Genomic DNA, 18,706 nt, shown 5'->3' with positions numbered 1-18,706 from the left:
GAGGTGAGGAGGGACGGACACTTTGCTCGATCCGTCCTTCAGGACTTTCTGGTATAGAAGGGTGGACACCCTCCTCCGGGAGTGGGGACTGCTGTGGAATCTATTCACAAGGTGAGGAATCCACTGGCAGATGTATCCATCAGAAGAACAAGTTACTTACCTTCGGTAACGCTTTTTCTGGTGGATACAGTATCTGCCTGTGGATTCCTCACTGACCCATCCGCCTCCCCGTTGTCCATCCTTCTATACCGAAGGTTCTATTAATAATGTTTTAGTCTACTATTCTAATGATGGTATTTCAAAATGTATATGTTACTGTCAAAGGCATTGTGTCTTTCTTTGGCCTTTCTATTTATTCTCCACACTGTGTGTTAATCTGCATATTGTGTACTGTGTATACTGTGTATATATTGCTGTCAGTCCGTCCGTGTGCCTCGAAGACACGGAAAAAAGGGGCGGAACTGACGTCATCACGCCGACGAGGTCGTCTTATGGAGCTGGTGCCGTTCCTCTGTGACGTCGTCTTCGACCTCATCGGCGTGGACTGCTACAAAAGTTTCCGAATGTTGCTTGCGCAGGGATATTCACAAGGTGAGGAATCCACAGGCAGATACTGTATCCACCAGAAAAAGCGTTACCGAAGGTAAGTAACTTGTTCATCTGTAAGAAACATAAGTTAGTTATAGATTCCTTACCTTAGATTTACCCCCAGGCGTCAGACTGGATCCGGAAAGTTTTTCGTGAGCAGTAGCCATGCACATCGCAAGGTGGCGTCGGTCGACTCCGTGTCCGTCGGCGGCGGCGTGGTCGCCGGGAAGACTTCACGGTGGCTACATAGATGCCGCCCTCGCACGCTGATGTCAGTTCTGTACACTATTTTCCACGCCAGAAGCGCAGAGCCAAGCAAGACACTGACCACTGGTGCAAAAATCTAGGGCCCTGAAAGGAAGTCTTTAACCCTAGAAGTCAGTTCGCAGAATGTGGGGGGGTGGATGGGGCGGTAAGTAATCTATATCCTATGTTTCTTACAGATATATCGTTACCGAAGGTAAGTAACTTCTTCATCTTAAAGAAACAGTTAGTTATAGATTCCTTACCTTATAATGGATACCCAAGCAATACCAACCCCAGGGGGGGGGGGGGGTCTGTGAACCAAGCTCACACCAGAAAGTCCTGGCGAACAGAACGGCCAAAGAAGCCGCCTCCCGGGACTTAACTGTCCAGGTAGTAGTGTTTCGTAAACGTGTGCAGCTGTGCCCACGTAGCTGCCTGACAGATGTTGTTTAAAGGGACTCCTCGTCCCAAAGCAGTAGTACCTGTCGTCGCCCTGGTGGAATGGGCGGGCAGCCCCACTGGAGGCTCCTTCTTAGCCAAAGAATTGCAGGCTTTGATGCACAGAACAAGCCACCTGGAGATGGTGAGTTTGTGCACGGCCCGACCTTTCTTAGCGCCCATGTAACCAACAAAGTACCGGTCCACCTGGAATTTTGTGCGATCCAAGTAGAAAGAAAACGCACGCTTTGTATCCAGATGGTGGAGCCTCTCTGCCTCTTTCGAAGGATGCGTAGGCGGAAAAAAAGGTGGGCATAGTGATGGTTTGGCCAATGTGGAAAGAAGTAACAACCTTGAGGAGAAAGGAAGGTCCAGTTCTAAGGATGAAGCAAAACCAAAGGGGATGGTGGACGGAGTGTTGAACATTGCAAGCACTCATCCCCAGTCAACTGATCTGGGTTTAATCTATCATCATTCTTTAACTCACTCCGCCACCCCGGTTCAGACATGCCCATATGCAAATCAGTCTGACCCTGTGCCTCATGGGAACAGTCCAACCCGAACTGACTACCTTCTCTGGATTATAAGAAAGTGGCTTTGTATATACTGCTCCCAAATCGGTACGGTGTGCACAGTCCCCAGAGGTTTGGCTGAGGCTAAAGTTAGATATAACCTTACTCTTTAAAGTGGTAGCTTGGTTGAGCAGTAAGGCAGTATCAGAGGACAGCGTAAAGCATTTGTTGTACACACTCAGTCAGCAAATGATCTCACACACTCAATAACTGAACTCTAGGCTAATGGTTCATATAAAAAAAACATATGGTTACTTTATTTTAGAACCAACAATAGGTATTAATATATACTTTCTCAGAATGAGATGCTTTATATCAATATTTTTGCAATATGCAATTGGCTTTTGTAGAAAGTTACAAGTGGTTGCAATAGGCAACACAATTTTAAACACAATAATGCATTGAGTTCAATGGAAGTTTAAAGTTATTTGCAATAGATTACTTTTAGGATTACTTTTGGGATTCCAGGACTGGATCCTAGATTCAGTCCTGGGTCAGTACTTGGAAACGAGTGATAAAAGTCTACCAACAATAGGTATAAAAATATACTTTCTCAGAATTGGTCACTTTAGATAAATACTTTTCAATCGGCAATAGACTTTTGAATTGAACAGTTACAGTCGTTGCAATAGGCAACGCAATTTCAACCACAATAATGCATTGCGCTCAATGGGAATTTCTAGTTAAATGCAATTATTTACTTTAAGGATTACTTTTCTAACCACAGGACTGGATCCTGGATTCAGTCCTGGGACATTTCCTGTAAACCATTGAGTAAAAGCGTTTTGGTTACAGTTGTGATTTTCAAGCAATATTTTTGTATTTTAAAAGTTGACACTTGGAAACTTTTTCACATAGAATCACCAATGTTCTCCTATGGGATTAAATTCACTTAGCAGGTAAGTGGGGTTATTGTTACTTTTTCTAACTCAGTGTTGAATCCTGGATCTAGCACTGGGGCATCTCCTGTAAACAGTTGAAAGAATGTGATTTTGTTACACAGACTATTTTTAAGGAATATTTGTAAGTTTGTAAAATCGACACTTGGAAACTTTTTCAGCAAAAACCAGGCAATGTTATCCTATGGAAGGAAATTCAAATTGCAGGTAACTTACAAATATTCACCTAAAATCAACCGAGTAACGAAAACGAAAACACTCACCTGCTATCAGGAGAGATTTCAGTGCTGGATCTTGGTGCCCAGCACTGACCCTGAAAAGTAATTACAACCGTACCTACCACTAACTCAATTTTCTCCCATAGGAAACCATTGACTGTTTTTCTGTGAAATTTCTTCTAAGTGTCGATTTTTGCAAATTACAAATATTCTTTAAAAATCGTACCAACTGTGAAAACGTAATTACTTACCTGTTTTAGAGAGATGCCCCAGTGCTGAGCCTAGGAGCCCAGTACTGGATTACATAAGTAACAAGAACATAATTTATCCGTAACTCACATTTTCATCCATAGGAAACCATTGACTGTTTTTTTATGAATTTTCTTCTAAGTTTCGATTTTGCAAACTTATAAATATTCTTTCAAAATCGCCTGTATAACTTAAACGCAGTTTCTCAACTGCTTACAGGTGGTACATTAGTGCTGGATCCAGGATCCAACACTGACTTAAAAAAAGTACTCATAACCCCGCTTACCCGCTAAGTGAATTTCCTTCCGTAGGATAAAATTGGTAATTTGATCAGAAAAAGTTTCTAAGTATCAACTTTTAAAATAGCAAAATCTTGTTTAAAAATCAGAAGAGTAACTTAACTGAATTTACTCACTTGTTTCCAAGAACTGTCCTAGGACTGAATCTAGGATCCAGTCCTGGAGTTAGAAAAGTAAACCTGAAAGTAATCAAGTGCACACGACTTAAAATTCCCTTTGAGCTCAATGTATTATTGTGTTTGAAATTGTGTTGCCTATTGCAACAACCTGTAACTATTACCTACAAAAGTCAATTGCATATTGCAAAAGTATTTAACTAAAGCATCTCATTCTGAGAAAGTATATTTTGATACCTATTGTTGGTTCTAAAATAAAACAACCATATATTTTTATATAAACCATTGGCCTAGAGTTCAGTTCTTGTGTGTGAGACCATTTGCTGACTGAGTGTGTACAACAAATGCTTTACACTGTCCTCTGATACTGCCTTACTGCTCGACCAAGCTACCACTTTAGAGAGTAAGGTTGTATCTAACTTTAACCTCTGCCAAACCTCTGGGGACTGTGGACTCTGTACACACTGTACCTATTTGGGAAGAGTATATACAGAGCCACTTTCTCACAGAAGTAGATTGGAGTAGAGGTTGCACTGCCAGGGGCACACGGGCGGCTGGGTGCAGGGTACTTTTGAGCCGTCGGGCGCTCAATGGATTGCAGTGGAGAAACTCAAGAACGAACAAAGGCTGCAAGCTCAGGGACGAAGATTCTTCAGGTGCGACCACCACTTCGAGAGGTAAGTTGGGTTGTTGGAGCATAGGTAGGCACACAGGAGTTGGGCACAGGGGGCCACAGGGCGCCGGGTGCAGGGGTGCCTTTTGCGGTCGGGAAATCTTACCTTCTGCTGGTCGCGGTTGGAGGTGTCCCTGGTTCTGAGGCTGCAGGCGGCGTCGGGAGCGTCGAGGTGGGTCCTTGGGTGCTGGATTCGGGGTCACAGTCGCCGGGGGGACATCCTCGTGGTCTTTGTCCACAGGCCAGGCTTGGCTGGTGCAGAGTGTGCAGGGTTCGCGGTTCCTGGCTGATGCCAGGGGTCAGTTACTTGCTTTGAGCAGTACCACTGCTCGTGGGAGTCCCAGTTGGTTACTCACAAGGCAGTCAGGTCTTCCGGGGTTGTTGAGGTTGCTGACCACTGAAGATGCCAGGGTTTAGCAGGAGCAGGTTTGAGGGTCGACAGGCCGGTAGGGCTGGGGCCAAAGCAGTTGGTGTCTTCCTCTTGTTAGCAGCTGCACAGCAGGTCTTCTTGTTTCTTGATCTTCTTTCTTGTTTCGGAATCTGGATCTAAGGAAGGAAGATTCAGGGTGTCCCTACATACTAAATTTAGGGATGTTACAGGTAGGTAAAGGGCAGGGAGCATTGGGTCCCTGCCCTGGGGTGGGTAAACCCCCGATCCTGCCACTCTCCTGTGGGAGGGGGGAAGTAGCCTAGTCCTGATTGGGCAGGGCTTCCCATCTTCAAGATGGCGAGATCCCGGAGATGTGCTTCACCTCGCCTCCCCCACCTGAGGGGTGGGGTAGGCAGAGGTTGGCACACCCCCTTTCCTTCCTTGTGGTTTCCGGCCAGTCGACCTGCCAGAGTGGGGGCCAGAACTGGTGGGGTCAGTTGCTGAGTACAGCAAGTGGCCTGGAGAAGCTCACAAAGGCGGCTTGCCTTTGAAGCTTTCCCTGCCCATCCTCGGGGAGGAGACTTAGCACCTCGCCCAGGATGTGCATTGTTGCAGGCCCAGGAGAGCAGATGGCTCTCTACCCAGGGGTCCAGCAACATGTCTGCTTTGTGACAGCCTAGGCAGCCCCTCAGACAAGACGTGGATTGTAGGTTATGTTCAGGGGGAATCTCTAAGATGCCCTCTGTCGTGCATGGTACATTAAATCCCATACTGGCATCAGTGCGGGTTTAATGTGCTGAGAAGTTTGATACCAAACTTCTCAGTCTTCAATGTAGCCATCATGGTGCTGTGGAGTTCGTGTTGACAATCTCCCAGCACCATATACTCTTAAATGGCATCACTGCACTTGCAGTGCCCAGGAATGGACCTGGGTACTGTAGGGGCACAGGGCTCATGCACCTGTACCCACACCACTGGCATAGGGCACCCAGCTAGAGGGGTGGCTGATGTATGCCAGGGCAGTGTGTGTTGTTGGCATGGCAGGGATGTGTGCCATGTCGACTGTTTTGTTATGCACCCAGACACTCTGCCTGCAAGGGGAGTGTGTTTGTGTCAGGGTACAGGGCATCTAAAGGTGGCACAATAAGTGATGCAGCCCTTAGGGGCCATCTCTGGTCACCAGGCCCAGGGTACCTAGTGTACCATTTACCAGGGGCTGACATGTGGCCAGAGGGGCCAATTGGGTTTAGGCTTCTACACAGTTTTAGGGAAGGAACATAGGCCCTTGGTACCTGATTGGCAGGAGCCCAGGGCACACACAGTCGAAGTACATCAGCAATTCAGCAACAAGTGGAGGCATACCATGGAAGACAGATGGCACTTTCTCACACGGATGAACAGCCATAAAGGGAGGCTTGGAAGACAGAGCGTGTAGCTCACTCACCCTGCGAGCAGAGGTGATGGCCACCAGAAAAGCAGTTTTCAAAGTGAGAAGACGCAGAGGACAGTTATTGTAATGGCTCAAAGGTAGCGCACATAAGATATGTCAGAACCAGGTTCAAGTGCCTCTGGGGCATTATGAAGGGAACAGGAGGAAAAAGATGAGTAATGCCCTTGAAAAGGGAAGACTGATCAGGGAGCCTGAGAAAGGCTGAAATGGCCGAGAGGTAAACCTTGAGTGCCCAGAGCAGAGCCCTGCTGGGCCAAAGAAAGGAGGAACAAGAGGTTCGAGGCATGTGGGCTGCTGAATTCATATCTGTGCATAGATCGCCGCCTAGTGTTGGGTCCGGATGTTTGCACGTTGTTGTCCTGGAAGAGTCTTCGAAGTATCCTTGGATAGGTGACTCCTCCCCTGGACTACAGTGCGCATGGGCATCCTCTCCATCCTCAGATTGTTTTTTTCCGCCATTGGGTTCGGATGTGCTATCTTAGCTCAAGTTAGGAAAAAATTTTGTCGAGGCCTTTAGTTCGCGTCGGTACTGTTTATCGATCGGTTTTCGATACTCTCTGTTAGTTTACTAACTTCCAGCACCGACTTTGTTCGCATTTACCTGTCCATCAACTACTTCGACGATGGAATCGAGGACGCCATTCAAAAGGTGTCCGGTATGTAATGCGAAGTACCCACACATCGACGTCCATCCGGTGTGCAACAAATGCCTTTCGCCGGACCACGACGAGTCGACATGTATGGCCTGTGCCCGGTTCCGTTCAAAGAAGACTCTGCGGAATCGTCGAGCGGCGAGGCTCGAAGCGCAGCACGCGGCACCGGCCCCAGCTGACATCTTCGACGACGCGGACGACGTCGAAGAAGTAGAAGTCTTACCCTCCAGTCCCGTTTCCGACCAAGAACCCGGATCGGACGAGGCCGACGAGTCACTCTTCCACAGAGGTGAAGACGACACCGAGGTAGGAGACGACGAGGAGGCCTTAGGGGCCGAAGAGAGTAGCTCCGATGATGAACAAGGCCTACCTGTTCAAACCGAGAATTCACCAGTGCCACAGACTATGGCTCCGGTCGAGGGATCGCCTTCGGGCCTTACCCGAGACCTATCACGCAGTCCTTCGGCCCCGCCCTCGGGCCCGGCCTCGGACGTTCAGCGGCAGCCATTACCGCTTAAGCCAGCTGGTTTCCCTTCCACGAAACCGAAACCGAAAGCTGCTCAGGTTCCTACGAAACCGAAACTGAAAGTGGCGCTAGTCGGATCGAGGCCTTCAACACCTTCGACGCCGGCGCACCGTGTCGGCACCGACCGCACCAAGGGGGACTTCGGTGCCGAACTCGAGACGGGCGACATGGGAGTCGACAAACGGAAGAAGGCCATCGGCGCCGAAAAACCTGCTCGGTTCCCGGCGTCGACGCCACCGACACCGAGGGCCGTCCCGCCTGCTACGCCTCGCAGCACCCCCTCGACGACACCGAAACCTCACGTGTCGAAGACGTCGACGGTGATCTCCGCACCTCGGCTCGATGCACCACGGGCGCAGAAGATATCTGCAGCCGCCTCGACGACCCTGGCGGGGGCCACGACCTCTAAGGCGCCCCGAGTACGGCCTGGCGCAATGCCAGGCTGCAAAACCAAGGCTGCCCTCCAGGACCAGTCGGGTTCGATCGATCCAGCGGTTTCGTCGGTGCCGACCAGCATTACCTTCGGCTTGCCTCCATCCACAATCCCGAAGGCGTTTCAACTCAGGACACAGGCCACCAAAACTGCGGTTACGCCTGTCGAGCCGTCACCGTCACGCGTCATCGACGCCGACACTGGCAGGATGATTCTCCACGACCGAAGGATAACTTCGGAACCGCCATTGGAACCTTTCAGGATCCCGCTAAAGAGGAAGCTGCCTGTGGACACAGAACCTCTCCTGTATGAACCCTTTCATTCACCCTACCAGGATCCACACCGGGCCTCCCCCACACGCTCCGACACGGATGCATTGGAGGACTACATGGGTGAACAAGTCCCCTACCATGTGGACACGGACCCTGATGACCAGCAGGACCCTGACCAAACTTGGGGCGACCCTGCAGACCCCAGTGCACCTCTTGATGCACAGGACCCACAACTATATGGGGCAAAAACGTCACCCACAGAGGATACTGCGGCGTTCAACGCTCTGATTGAACGGGCGGCGAACAACCATGATGTACAGCTTCACTCTGATATCATCGAAGATGACTTTCTAATGGACACCTTTGCATCCTCAGAAAGACATGTAAAGACTCTGCCAATGTTGAAGGGGGTCCTTAAGCCAGCCACTGACATTTTCAGGGAACCCACCAGGGCACGAGTGATAAACCCCAGGATCGATAAGAAATACAGATCAGCACCTGGGGATCCTACTTACATCAGAGGACAATTACCACTCGACTCCATCGTTGTGGCGAATGCCCGCAAGAGGGCACACTCGCAGACAACGGGTGACGCTCCTCCCCCGGACAAGGAGTCCAAGGTGCTGGAGACCTCCGGCAAGCGAGTTGCCGCACAAGCTGCAAGCATATGGCGCATAGCTAACACTCAAGCGCTCCTCGCTCGCTACGATAGGGCGCACTATGACACAATGGAGCAACTCCTTCAACACCTCCCTGACCCCTACAAAGAAGGTGCAGAAATCCTTATCAGAGAGGGACAGCTACTCACAAATGCTGCCATCAAATGTGCACTAGACGCTGCTGACACGGCTGCCAGGGCCATCAACACTAGCGTCATCCTACGACGTCACGCCTGGCTACGTATCTCAGGATTCAAGCCTGAGGTACAAAACAATATCCTTAATCAGCCTGTCAACCCCGACTTTTTGTTCGGGCCTGAGGTTGACGCCACCCTCGAGAAGATAAAAAAGGACACGGACACTGCAAAGTCCATGGGCGCCCTACAAACTCAGTCCTTTCGGAGCGGCTCCTTTCGTCGCCCCGGAAACAAGGGAGCAGGCAGAGGACAGGGGTCACAACAAACATATAACAAGGGTAATACGCAGACCACCTACGATAAGAACACCCGAGGTGGCTATCGTGGCTCCAGTACCAAGGGCAGAGGACGTGGCTACGGCAACACCAGGTCCTCCCCCAAGAACAAGCAGTGACGCCCTCTCCCTTCCTCCCGACCACATAACACCTGTCGGGGGAAGGCTACAACGGTTCCTGTCCACGTGGAACTCCATCACCACGGACAGGTGGGTCAAAGATATTATAAAATACGGTTACTGTCTGGAGTTAACTTCCACTCCACCCACAATACCACCAAGAAACCGTCCTATGTCTTCAGAGCACTTGACGCTCTTACAGCAAGAGGTAGAAAGTATGCTTCTAAAAGGCGCTATCGAGGTCGTACCCGTCCACGAGCGGGGCACGGGGGTTTACTCCCTCTACTTCTTAATTCCAAAAAAGGACGGGTCGCTCAGGCCTATATTAGACCTGAGACCCCTGAACCAGTACATTCTTTCGGAGCACTTTCACATGCTCACTCTACAGCAAGTCCTTCCGCTTCTCCAGCAGGGAGACTTCCTAGCATCACTGGACCTCAAGGATGCGTATTTTCACATACCCATCCACCCCTCACACAAAAAATACCTCAGGTTCACTGTTCAGGGGCAGCACTATCAGTTCAAAGTCCTTCCCTTCGGCGTGACAACAGCGCCCAGGGTTTTCACAAAGTGCCTAGCTACGGTGGCGGCACATTTACGGAGACAGCACATACACGTCTACCCCTACCTAGACGACTGGCTCGTTCAAGCGAGATCGGCCCAGCAATGTGCAAGCCACGTGTCCCGTACCATTCACCTTCTTCACAGTCTGGGATTCTCACTAAATTACCCAAAGTCTCATCTCCAGCCCGCACACGTACAACAGTACCTAGGTGCGACTATAGACACTCTGGCGGCCACAGCTCAGCCAAATTTAGTGAGGATCAACGGCATACAAGCGCTGATCTCCAAGTTCAGACCCAACCACTCGCTTCCAGCGCGAGTGTTTATGCAGTTGATAGGCATGATGGCCTCCTGCATCTTCATAGTCCCGCACGCGAGATTACATATGCGCCCACTTCAGGAGTGCCTAGCACGTCAGTGGAATCAGGCTCAAGGACAGTTGAAAGACCTAGTGTTGGTGAGCGGTCGGGCATACAACTCTCTGCATTGGTGGAATCCACAAAACCTTTGCAAGGGCCGACCGTTCCAAGAGCCTGTTCCACAAATAGTACTGACAGCGGACGCGTCTCTCCAGGGATGGGGAGCTCATGTACTCCACTACACAGTGCAGGGACTATGGACGACACAACAGAAGAAGATGCACATCAACCTTCTGGAACTGATGGCAATCTTCCTGGCCATGAAGGCTTTCAAAGTACATCTGTGCAACAAGGTCGTGTTGATCCGGACGGACAACATGACCGCAATGTACTACATACAGAAGCAGGGAGGGACACACTCTCCACAGTTGTCTCATCTGGCTCAGAGCATGTGGAAGTGGGCCATTCAGAGGAACATGTTCCTCATGGCGGAACACCTCCCCGGCAAGGACAACCAGATGGCGGATCTGCTCAGCAGACACAGCCACCAGATGCACGAGTGGGAGTTACACCCATCGGTACTCCAACCGTACTTCCAGCAGTGGGGTCACCCAGAAATAGACCTATTCGCGACAAGCGAAAACGCAAAATGCCAAAGCTTCGCCGCCAGATTCCCACACCCGCAGTCGCAGGGCAATGCGATATGGATGAACTGGTCCGGCAAATTTGCGTACGCTTTTCCTCCAGCACCGTTGATACCGCTGGTGGCTCGCAAACTCCGACAACACTCCCTGACACTCGTCCTAGTTGCTCCCACGTGGGCACGCCAGCCGTGGTACACCACCTTCCTCGAACTTTCCGTGGTACCGCATCAAAGGCTGCGGATCAAACCCGCGCATTTGACGCAGAACCATGGAGAGGTTCAGCACCCAGATCCGCAACAGCTGAACCTGGCGATCTGGCTCCTGAAGTCCTAGAGTTTGGCTATCTCAATCTGCCACCTGACTGTATGGACATCATCAAGGAGGCCAGGAGACCCACTACAAGAGCTTGCTATGCAGCCAAATGGAAACGGTTCGTCATTTATTGCGGTAATAATGACATTAACCCGCTGGACGCATCCATCCACAACATCATATGTTACCTCTTACACCTATACCGATGCAATCTGGCGTACACCTCTATACGGGTCCATTTGACCGCAATATCAGCCTATCTGCAAACCAGGCAGCACCTCTCTCTCTTCAGAGTGCCTGCCATCAAAGCATTCTTGGAAGGACTCAAACGAGTCATTCCACCTAGTCACCCACCGGCTCCAATGTGGAACCTCAACTTGGTCCTCACACGCCTGATGGGTCCACCCTTTGAACCTCTACACTCATGCGAGATTCAATTCCTTACCTGGAAAGTAGCCTTCCTGGTAGCGATCACTTCCCTAAGAAGAGTTAGTGAACTCCAGGCACTAACCGTTCAAGAGCCATTTATTCAGGTTCACGCCAACAGGGTCGTACTACGTACCAACCCCAAATTCATGCCCAAGGTAATATCGCAGTTCCACATGAACCAGACTATTGAACTGCCCGTTTTCTTCCAAAACCCACAAACTGTTGCAGAGAGGGCATTACATACACTAGATGTACGGAGGGCCCTCATGTACTACATCGACAGGACTAAACCCTTCAGGAAGACAAAACAACTGTTCGTTGCCTTTGCCCCACACCACAAAGGTAACGCCATCTCCAAAGCAGGGATAGCCAGATGGATAGTTAAGTGTATTCAAATCTGTTATCAAAAGGCAAAACGCACATTAACTATTCCACCACGAGCCCACTCAACACGCAAGTTGGGGGCTTCCATGGCCTTCCTAGGAAACATTCCCCTGCATGATATATGCAGAGCAGCCACATGGTCCACTACACACACATTTACAAAACACTATTGCGTAGATGTGCAGTCAAAACAGCAGGCAGCTGTAGGACAGGCTGTTCTCAAAACACTTTTTCAGACCGCTGCAGCTGGCACGGGTAGCCGCCGCCAATAGAGGGCACTGCTATGTATTCTATGCACAGATATGAATTCAGCAGCCCACATGCCTCGAACTGAATATGCTACTTACCAGTATGCATCTGTTCTTGGCATGTAGGGCTGCTGACATTCATATCGCCCTCCCTCCTCCCCGGCGCCTGTCGCAGCTGCAGCTCTCAGAATTATTGCAAGCATGGTCATCACTTTCTGTATCTACTCCATCACTGCCACAATGGCGAAAAACAATCTGAGGATGGAGAGGATGCCCATGCGCACTGTAGTCCAGGGGAGGAGTCACCTATCCAAGGATACTTCGAAGACTCTTCCAGGACAACAACGTGCAAACATCCGGACCCAACACTAGGCGGCGATCTATGCACAGATATGAATGTCAGCAGCCCTACATGCCAAGAACAGATGCATACTGGTAAGTAGCATATTCAATCCTCAGAAAGAGGGGCAGAAAGGGGATCCACAGACTTTGCTGTGCACCTTGCCACAAACTTATTCCATCTGCAGGCGTATACCATCTTAGTGGAGGGACGCCTGGCTGCCAAGATTACATCAGACTTCGGGAGGCAGGTCAAACAACGTCAACTGCCGCCGCTCAATCTCCACGTAAGGAGTTGGAGGCTAGACAGGTTCGGGTGTAGGACCGTCCCCTGCAGCGACAGAAGATCCTCCCAAAGAGGCAGTCTGATCGGAGGATTGATGGCCATGTTGAGCAGCTCGGGATCCCAGACTCTTCTTACCCAATCTGGGATGGCCATGTTGAGCAGCTCGGGATACCAGACTCTTCGTACCCAATCTGGAGCCACGAGAATGACTTGGACCCGGTCTCGCTTGATCTTCTTCAGCACCCTGGGCAGAAGTGGTATAGGCAGAAAGGCGTATAGAGGACCGCAACTCCACTTGCCGAGTGCCACCTTGGAAATTCCAACGCCCAAAATTGCTGACATTGCGCGTTTTCTTTGGAGGTGAATAGATCTAACCAAGGCTTTCCCCACTGTCTTGTCCAGAACCGCTCCAATGAAGAGGAGCTTCTGAGAGGGGATCAGATGTAACTTCGGCACGCTGGAGAACCCCCAGCGAATGCAGGAGGTCGGCCGTAGTCTGGAGGTGGGAGACAAACGCCTGGGGCAAGCTTTGCTTTCAACAGCCAGTCGTCGAGATAGGGAAAGACTGGAACCCTTGATCTGCGCAGCTGAGCTGCGACCACCGCCATCACTTTCGTGAACACCCAAGGGGCGCTGGTAAGGCCAAAGGTAAGCACGGTAAACTGAAAATGCTCGTGGCCTACCATGAACCGCAGGTAACGCCGGCAGGACGGGGATGTGAAAGTAAGCGTCCTGCAAGTCCAAAGCTACCCTCTAGGGTCTAGGGCAGACCAGACCTGAGCGAGCAACATTTTGAACTGCTCCTTCAGGATGAAGCGGTTGGCGTTCCTGAGATCCAAGATAGGACTCAAGTCTTTGTCCTTCTTGGGAACCAGAAAGTAGAGGGAATAACATCCACGACCTACTTCTGGGGCAGGAACACGCTCGATGACACCCTTGGCCGAAACTTCCTGTTGGAGAAGCGTCAGGTGATCCTCCAACATGCGATGGTACTGAGGTGGAGGGGGTGGTAGTCTCGAAGGGGAGGGAGTAGCCCCTTTGGACTATTTGCAAAACCCACCTGTCTGGTGTGATGGTGCACCAGTGGGGGAGGTGATGGTAGATCCTGCCACTTACTGGCATTTGGTGGCTCTGAAAGGTCAGACTAGGAAGGTTTGGAGGCTGCTGCAGAGGGGGCTGTGGAGTTGTGGCCTGCCCGCTGGCCCCCAGAACCACGCCGTTGGTTCCCCCGGCCGCGCTGGGGCTGAACAGCTTGCTCTGGCCTGTGGCTCTGGACGGGACGTAGTGGGGCACCCCTTCTGTAGCCACGAAAGGGGTGAAAAGCAGACTGCGCAGGGTGGGTGGTGAAGAGGCCCAAGGACCTGGTCGTAGCCCGAGAGTCCTTAAAGCGCTCTAGCGCGTTGTCCGTCTTGTCGCCAAAAAGGAGACGGCCATCAAAGGCCTTTGCCATAAGTGTGGATTGGACATCCCTGGAAAAACCAGTCTAATGCAACCAGGCGTAGCGTCGAAGAGCTACTGAAGTTGAAATAGTCCTGCAAAGTGCGTTGGCGGTATCCAGCCCCCAGCGGTTGGTAAACTTTGCTGCGTCTCTCCCCTCATCAACTGCACGCGAGAGTATGGCCCGGGGTTCCTCCGGGCACTGAGGCAGCACCTGCGCCACCGTATCTCACACAGAGTGGGTATAACGGCCCAAAAGACATGCAATCTTTACTGACCACAGTCTCAAGCTGGCGGAAGAAAACATTTTCTTCCCAAGGTGGTCCAGCTTTTTGGATTCCCTTTCCGGTGGTGCAGTAGGGAAGGTGTCTTTAGAAGTAGAGGCTTGAACTACCAAGCTCTCTGGGGTGGGGGTGTTGGGAGAGGAAAGTGGGGCCGCCCGGGGCTGGGCGGTGGCGTTGGGGAATCATTCTGTCCACAGGAGCCCCTGTGTTTTGGGCCTGGACAATGTGCCCAAAAGGATGTCTGTGAGGGCTTCATCAAACGGCAGGAGGGACTCCGAAGAGCTCGCTGCTGGTTCCAGCACATCTGTCAGGAGGCTAGTCCTGACTTCCACCGTAGGTAGCTGGAGGTGCAGAGACTCAGCCGCCCTATACAACACCACTGCATATGACGCTCCCTCCTCCGTAGCCATGGTAGGAGGAGACAACATGCCTAGGTCTGGGTAAGTATCCAGACTACTGGCATCCCCCAGTTCCTGTCTGAAGCCGGGGTCGAAGCTGGCTCGGGTTCCAGCCGGGGTTCGAAGCTGGCTGGGGTTCCAGCCGGCATCTGCTGCGGGCATGGTGCCGGTGGGATCGGCGCCGGTGGATGTCTGACGAGACCGATCGGCGCCGATACGGATCCAGGCCTGGATCCAAGGGGGCCCTGTGGTGCCAAGGCCGGAGCTGCCGGCGTCTAAGGCCTCTGGCCTCCAGCAGAGTTCGCAGGGCCAGAGGGCACGCCGGCAGTCGGGTTGCCCAAAGATGGCATGCATCGCTTCGTAAAATTGACGAAGCTGGGCAGGGGTTGCTCCCGGGAAGGGATGGAAGGCGGAGCCGACCCTGTAGGCTCTGCATGCAGAGCCGCGGGAGGGGCACCACATGCACCCTGCTTCGCGTTAGCTGACTGACGAGGGGAAGTCGACGAGCGACGATGCTTCTTCGACTTCCTCTTATGCTTCGACTTACCTGATCGAGTGCGAAGACTTAGAAGAGGAGTGAGTCCCTCGACCTCCCACGTGACACGGAGCCGACTGCCGGGCCTTGAAGCGCTTTGGGGACCGCTCCTGCAAAGACTTCGGGCCATGGTTCGACAGTCCGAGTACTACTTGGCGTCATGGTCGCGCTCCAGGCAGAAGAGGCACACGTGTTGTGAATCCATCAGACATCAGTCGGGTACAGGAACCGCATGCCGTGCAATCGGGCATCCTGCGTGCACCAGGAGTCGGTGAAGACTCAAACTATGTCGACAAAAGTCGCAAAACACTCAGTCAAAAAGTGACCGGGGGTACCGCTCTCTCCGGATCTGTGCTTGCTGGTACGGAAAAAGAAAACGGCCAGCGCGCGAGGGTGACGTCTATGTAGCTACTGCGACGTCATCCCGGCGACCACGATGCCGACGACTGACGCGGAGTTGACCGACGCCACCTTCCGACGCGCAGGTGTACTGCTGACAAAAAACTTTCCGGATTCATTTGGACGCCTGGGGATAATTCTAAGGTAAGAAATCTATATCTTAACTGTTTCTTTCAGATGTCAGGAGTGTGCAAAGCATGTGACTATAGCACTACAGTCTGCTAACTGATAGTTAAGGCTAAATAACATTTTCTTTTTCTAGCTTGAGTCTGTTATGGATTTCTGTAAGATTCACCCTCGTCCTCATTCATAAGGTCACTGACACAAACATGAAAGGCGCTTTACTAAAGTGAAACAAAGTAATACATTACAAATCTCACATCAATAGGGACAATAGAACAAAAGATTGTGACCATGTATTAATTGCTTCATTTTGTGCTTATGTTCAGTGTCATAGGGTGTTGTCATTACTCCAATGTCCAGATTACTCCAAAAAGGGGGGAAAAAGAGGAAGAACATGACCCACCTTCTAGATGGTTAAATAATGCACAGCATGTGATTAGAGTAGTTCAAGCCTGAACACTATTGGTACACATAAGCATCATTTTCATTTCTTAATGTTATGGTGGAAAATGAAGGAAGTTGCGCCCCAGTAGGAGGTTGCAGGAAAAGTCAGTAAAGGAATTAGTACGTAAAGACAAATCTAGGCCTAGGCTGCCTCAAAGTCGTTACAGCACATGGAGAAACTGGAAGGCTGGATATGCACAATAAGTCTTGTACTGCTACGAGTATCTATTACACTGTTTACTTTTTTGTGGGGAGGTGGTTAGTTTGTATGAAGTGAACTTTTGGACTGAGCTTTGTAACTGCATCATAACTTATGTTGTTATAATCTTTTATCCCTTCAGTTCCAGTCATTGTTCCAGAAGTAGTTGTATCTGTGAAAGTAAAAGAGCCAGGTAAGCCACTGTTACATTGGTTTTGTTTTTCTTTAGAGCTACTGTGTTGGCTCTGACCTTCTTTAAAGTGGTTGTGATTTAATTACGCTAAGAAGTCAAATTTCCTCCTGTCGCCTATATTTCTCTTGGTAGAGCCACAGTTTTTCCGGTTCGAAGGTGTCTGGCTAACAGAGACTGGAATGTCTGCTCTGCGCAGCCTCACCTTGTCACCAGTACAGAAAAGGAAGCAGCGACGCTCTCGTCTCTCTACTAGTGGAGAAGTGGGCTTAGAGTCTGTGGACCTCACTGGCCAGGATGACAAGAAAGAGGAGGGCGAGATGGAAGTGGATGAAATGAAAGTGGAAGGTACGGAAACAAACCTGCGGACGTTTAGAGATCTTGTCTTTCTCTGGCATGTCTGAAGGTTGCTTTGATAAGTGGATGGTGCCTTTCAAACTCTTCATGTGCAACATCAAGGATTGGCCCTCCACTGACGCTGTATTCACAAAACCAGTGATAAGACTGCCTAATAATGTCGTATTTTATTTGTATCTTGATAGCAATTAGTGAAGACCCAATGGACTGTGAGATTAAGCTGGAACCTCCTGGAACTCCTGAACAGGATGCAGGCAGTGGACTGGAACATGGGCAAGACTTTTGCAGTGAAATGGACCCTGCTCAGGAGGGAGTTGGAGAGATGGAACCCGGGCAGGAAGAAGGAGTGGACCATGAATCTTCCCGACAAGGAGACTGTGAGATGGAGCAGGACAAAGGCTTAGAGGAACTGGATGATAGCAAGAAGAAGAAGAGAAAGCCATATCGGCCTGGTGAGTAGTGATTGCTGGGTTATTTGGTGTGGAGCAGTCACCTTGGGCACAGGAAGGATAGTTGGCAGAGAAGGGAGGGAATATGTTTAGAGATTGGTGTACTTCACAGCCATTTTCTTACAGTCGCTAATGTGGAAGCAATGTGCTTGGAATTCTGGTCTATTGGGTGGAGAACAGGATTGTAAAAATGACATGGTTTCAGAGAATGCTTTGATTTATTTTAGTTGGTGATGTTTAGCTCTGTGTACGTGAATGCCTGTATCAGTATCTGCATTTCATTGTGGTTTTTGTCTTCTCTTTGGAAAGGAATTGGTGGCTTCATGGTGCGGCAACGCAAATCTCACACGCGGACAAAGAAGGGGTTGGCAGCTCTGTTTGAGGCTCAGAGGGAAGCAGAGTTAGAGGCCATGGCCCTGAATGCCGAGTTGCAGCAAAATGAAGGTACAGTGAAATTGTGGAGCAATAATGCATTCATATGGGAGACTGTAGTGGGAATTCGGGTTGGTGCTCCAGTTAACTCATGGCTCCAAAACCTTTCAACTCATCTCCGGGGCTTTCGCTAATTTATTTAGCTGATGTGGTCTTAATTGGCAGGGAAAGTGTTAACTCTGCACAAATCTGTAGATGTGTGCTTTGTGTGTATCTATTTCACATGCCATGTTAGTACCTGTCTATTATGGTTGGTTGAGAGTTTCCATTATAAAGGTGTGTTCGAGGCATATGAGCTGCAGATTATACACTGTGCATAGATCGCTATCTGGTGCTGGGCCCGGATGTTTGCAGTTTGTTTTTCTTTTTGGACAGTGTTTGGAAGTCACGAGCATGGGCTTCGGCTCCATCCTCAGATTGTTTTTTTCCGCCATCGGGCTCGGATGTAATACTTCGTGCTCCGGCTTCGAACCTTTCCAGTTCGACCTTCGCCGAAAAATCCTCGTCCATCGAGATTCTTCAAACAAAATCATCTTCTTTATCTCTCTCTTCGGCACTTCTTCGATTCCAGGCATCGGCGGCGGCCTTCGGGCCTATCTCGACTCCGGTATCGACCGATGGAAAGGACTCCCTTTAAGAAGT

The 18,706-nt window shown here is 50.4% G+C and overlaps 1 protein-coding gene across 7 annotated transcripts in view; it reads left to right on the top strand.

Moving 5' to 3' along the window:
- KMT2D (lysine methyltransferase 2D) overlaps positions 1-18,706 on the top strand; it is a 1,389,531-nt gene that overhangs the window by 594,301 nt on the left and 776,524 nt on the right. For all 7 annotated transcript variants that reach the window (XM_085600422.1, XM_085600421.1, XM_085600420.1 and 4 more), the window contains 4 exons: positions 16,779-16,829; positions 16,962-17,174; positions 17,369-17,635; positions 17,942-18,076. In XM_085600422.1, coding sequence (XP_085456548.1) covers positions 16,779-16,829; positions 16,962-17,174; positions 17,369-17,635; positions 17,942-18,076 — 666 coding nt within the window. The remainder of the gene's footprint in view (positions 1-16,778; positions 16,830-16,961; positions 17,175-17,368; positions 17,636-17,941; positions 18,077-18,706) is intronic.

Source organism: Triturus cristatus, chromosome 4_2 (genome assembly GCF_964204655.1).
Source record: "Triturus cristatus chromosome 4_2, aTriCri1.1, whole genome shotgun sequence".
NCBI classification, from domain to species: domain Eukaryota; kingdom Metazoa; phylum Chordata; class Amphibia; order Caudata; family Salamandridae; genus Triturus; species Triturus cristatus.
Note: the sequence above shows the minus strand (reverse complement) of the source record. Positions and strands in the feature narration are given on the sequence as shown.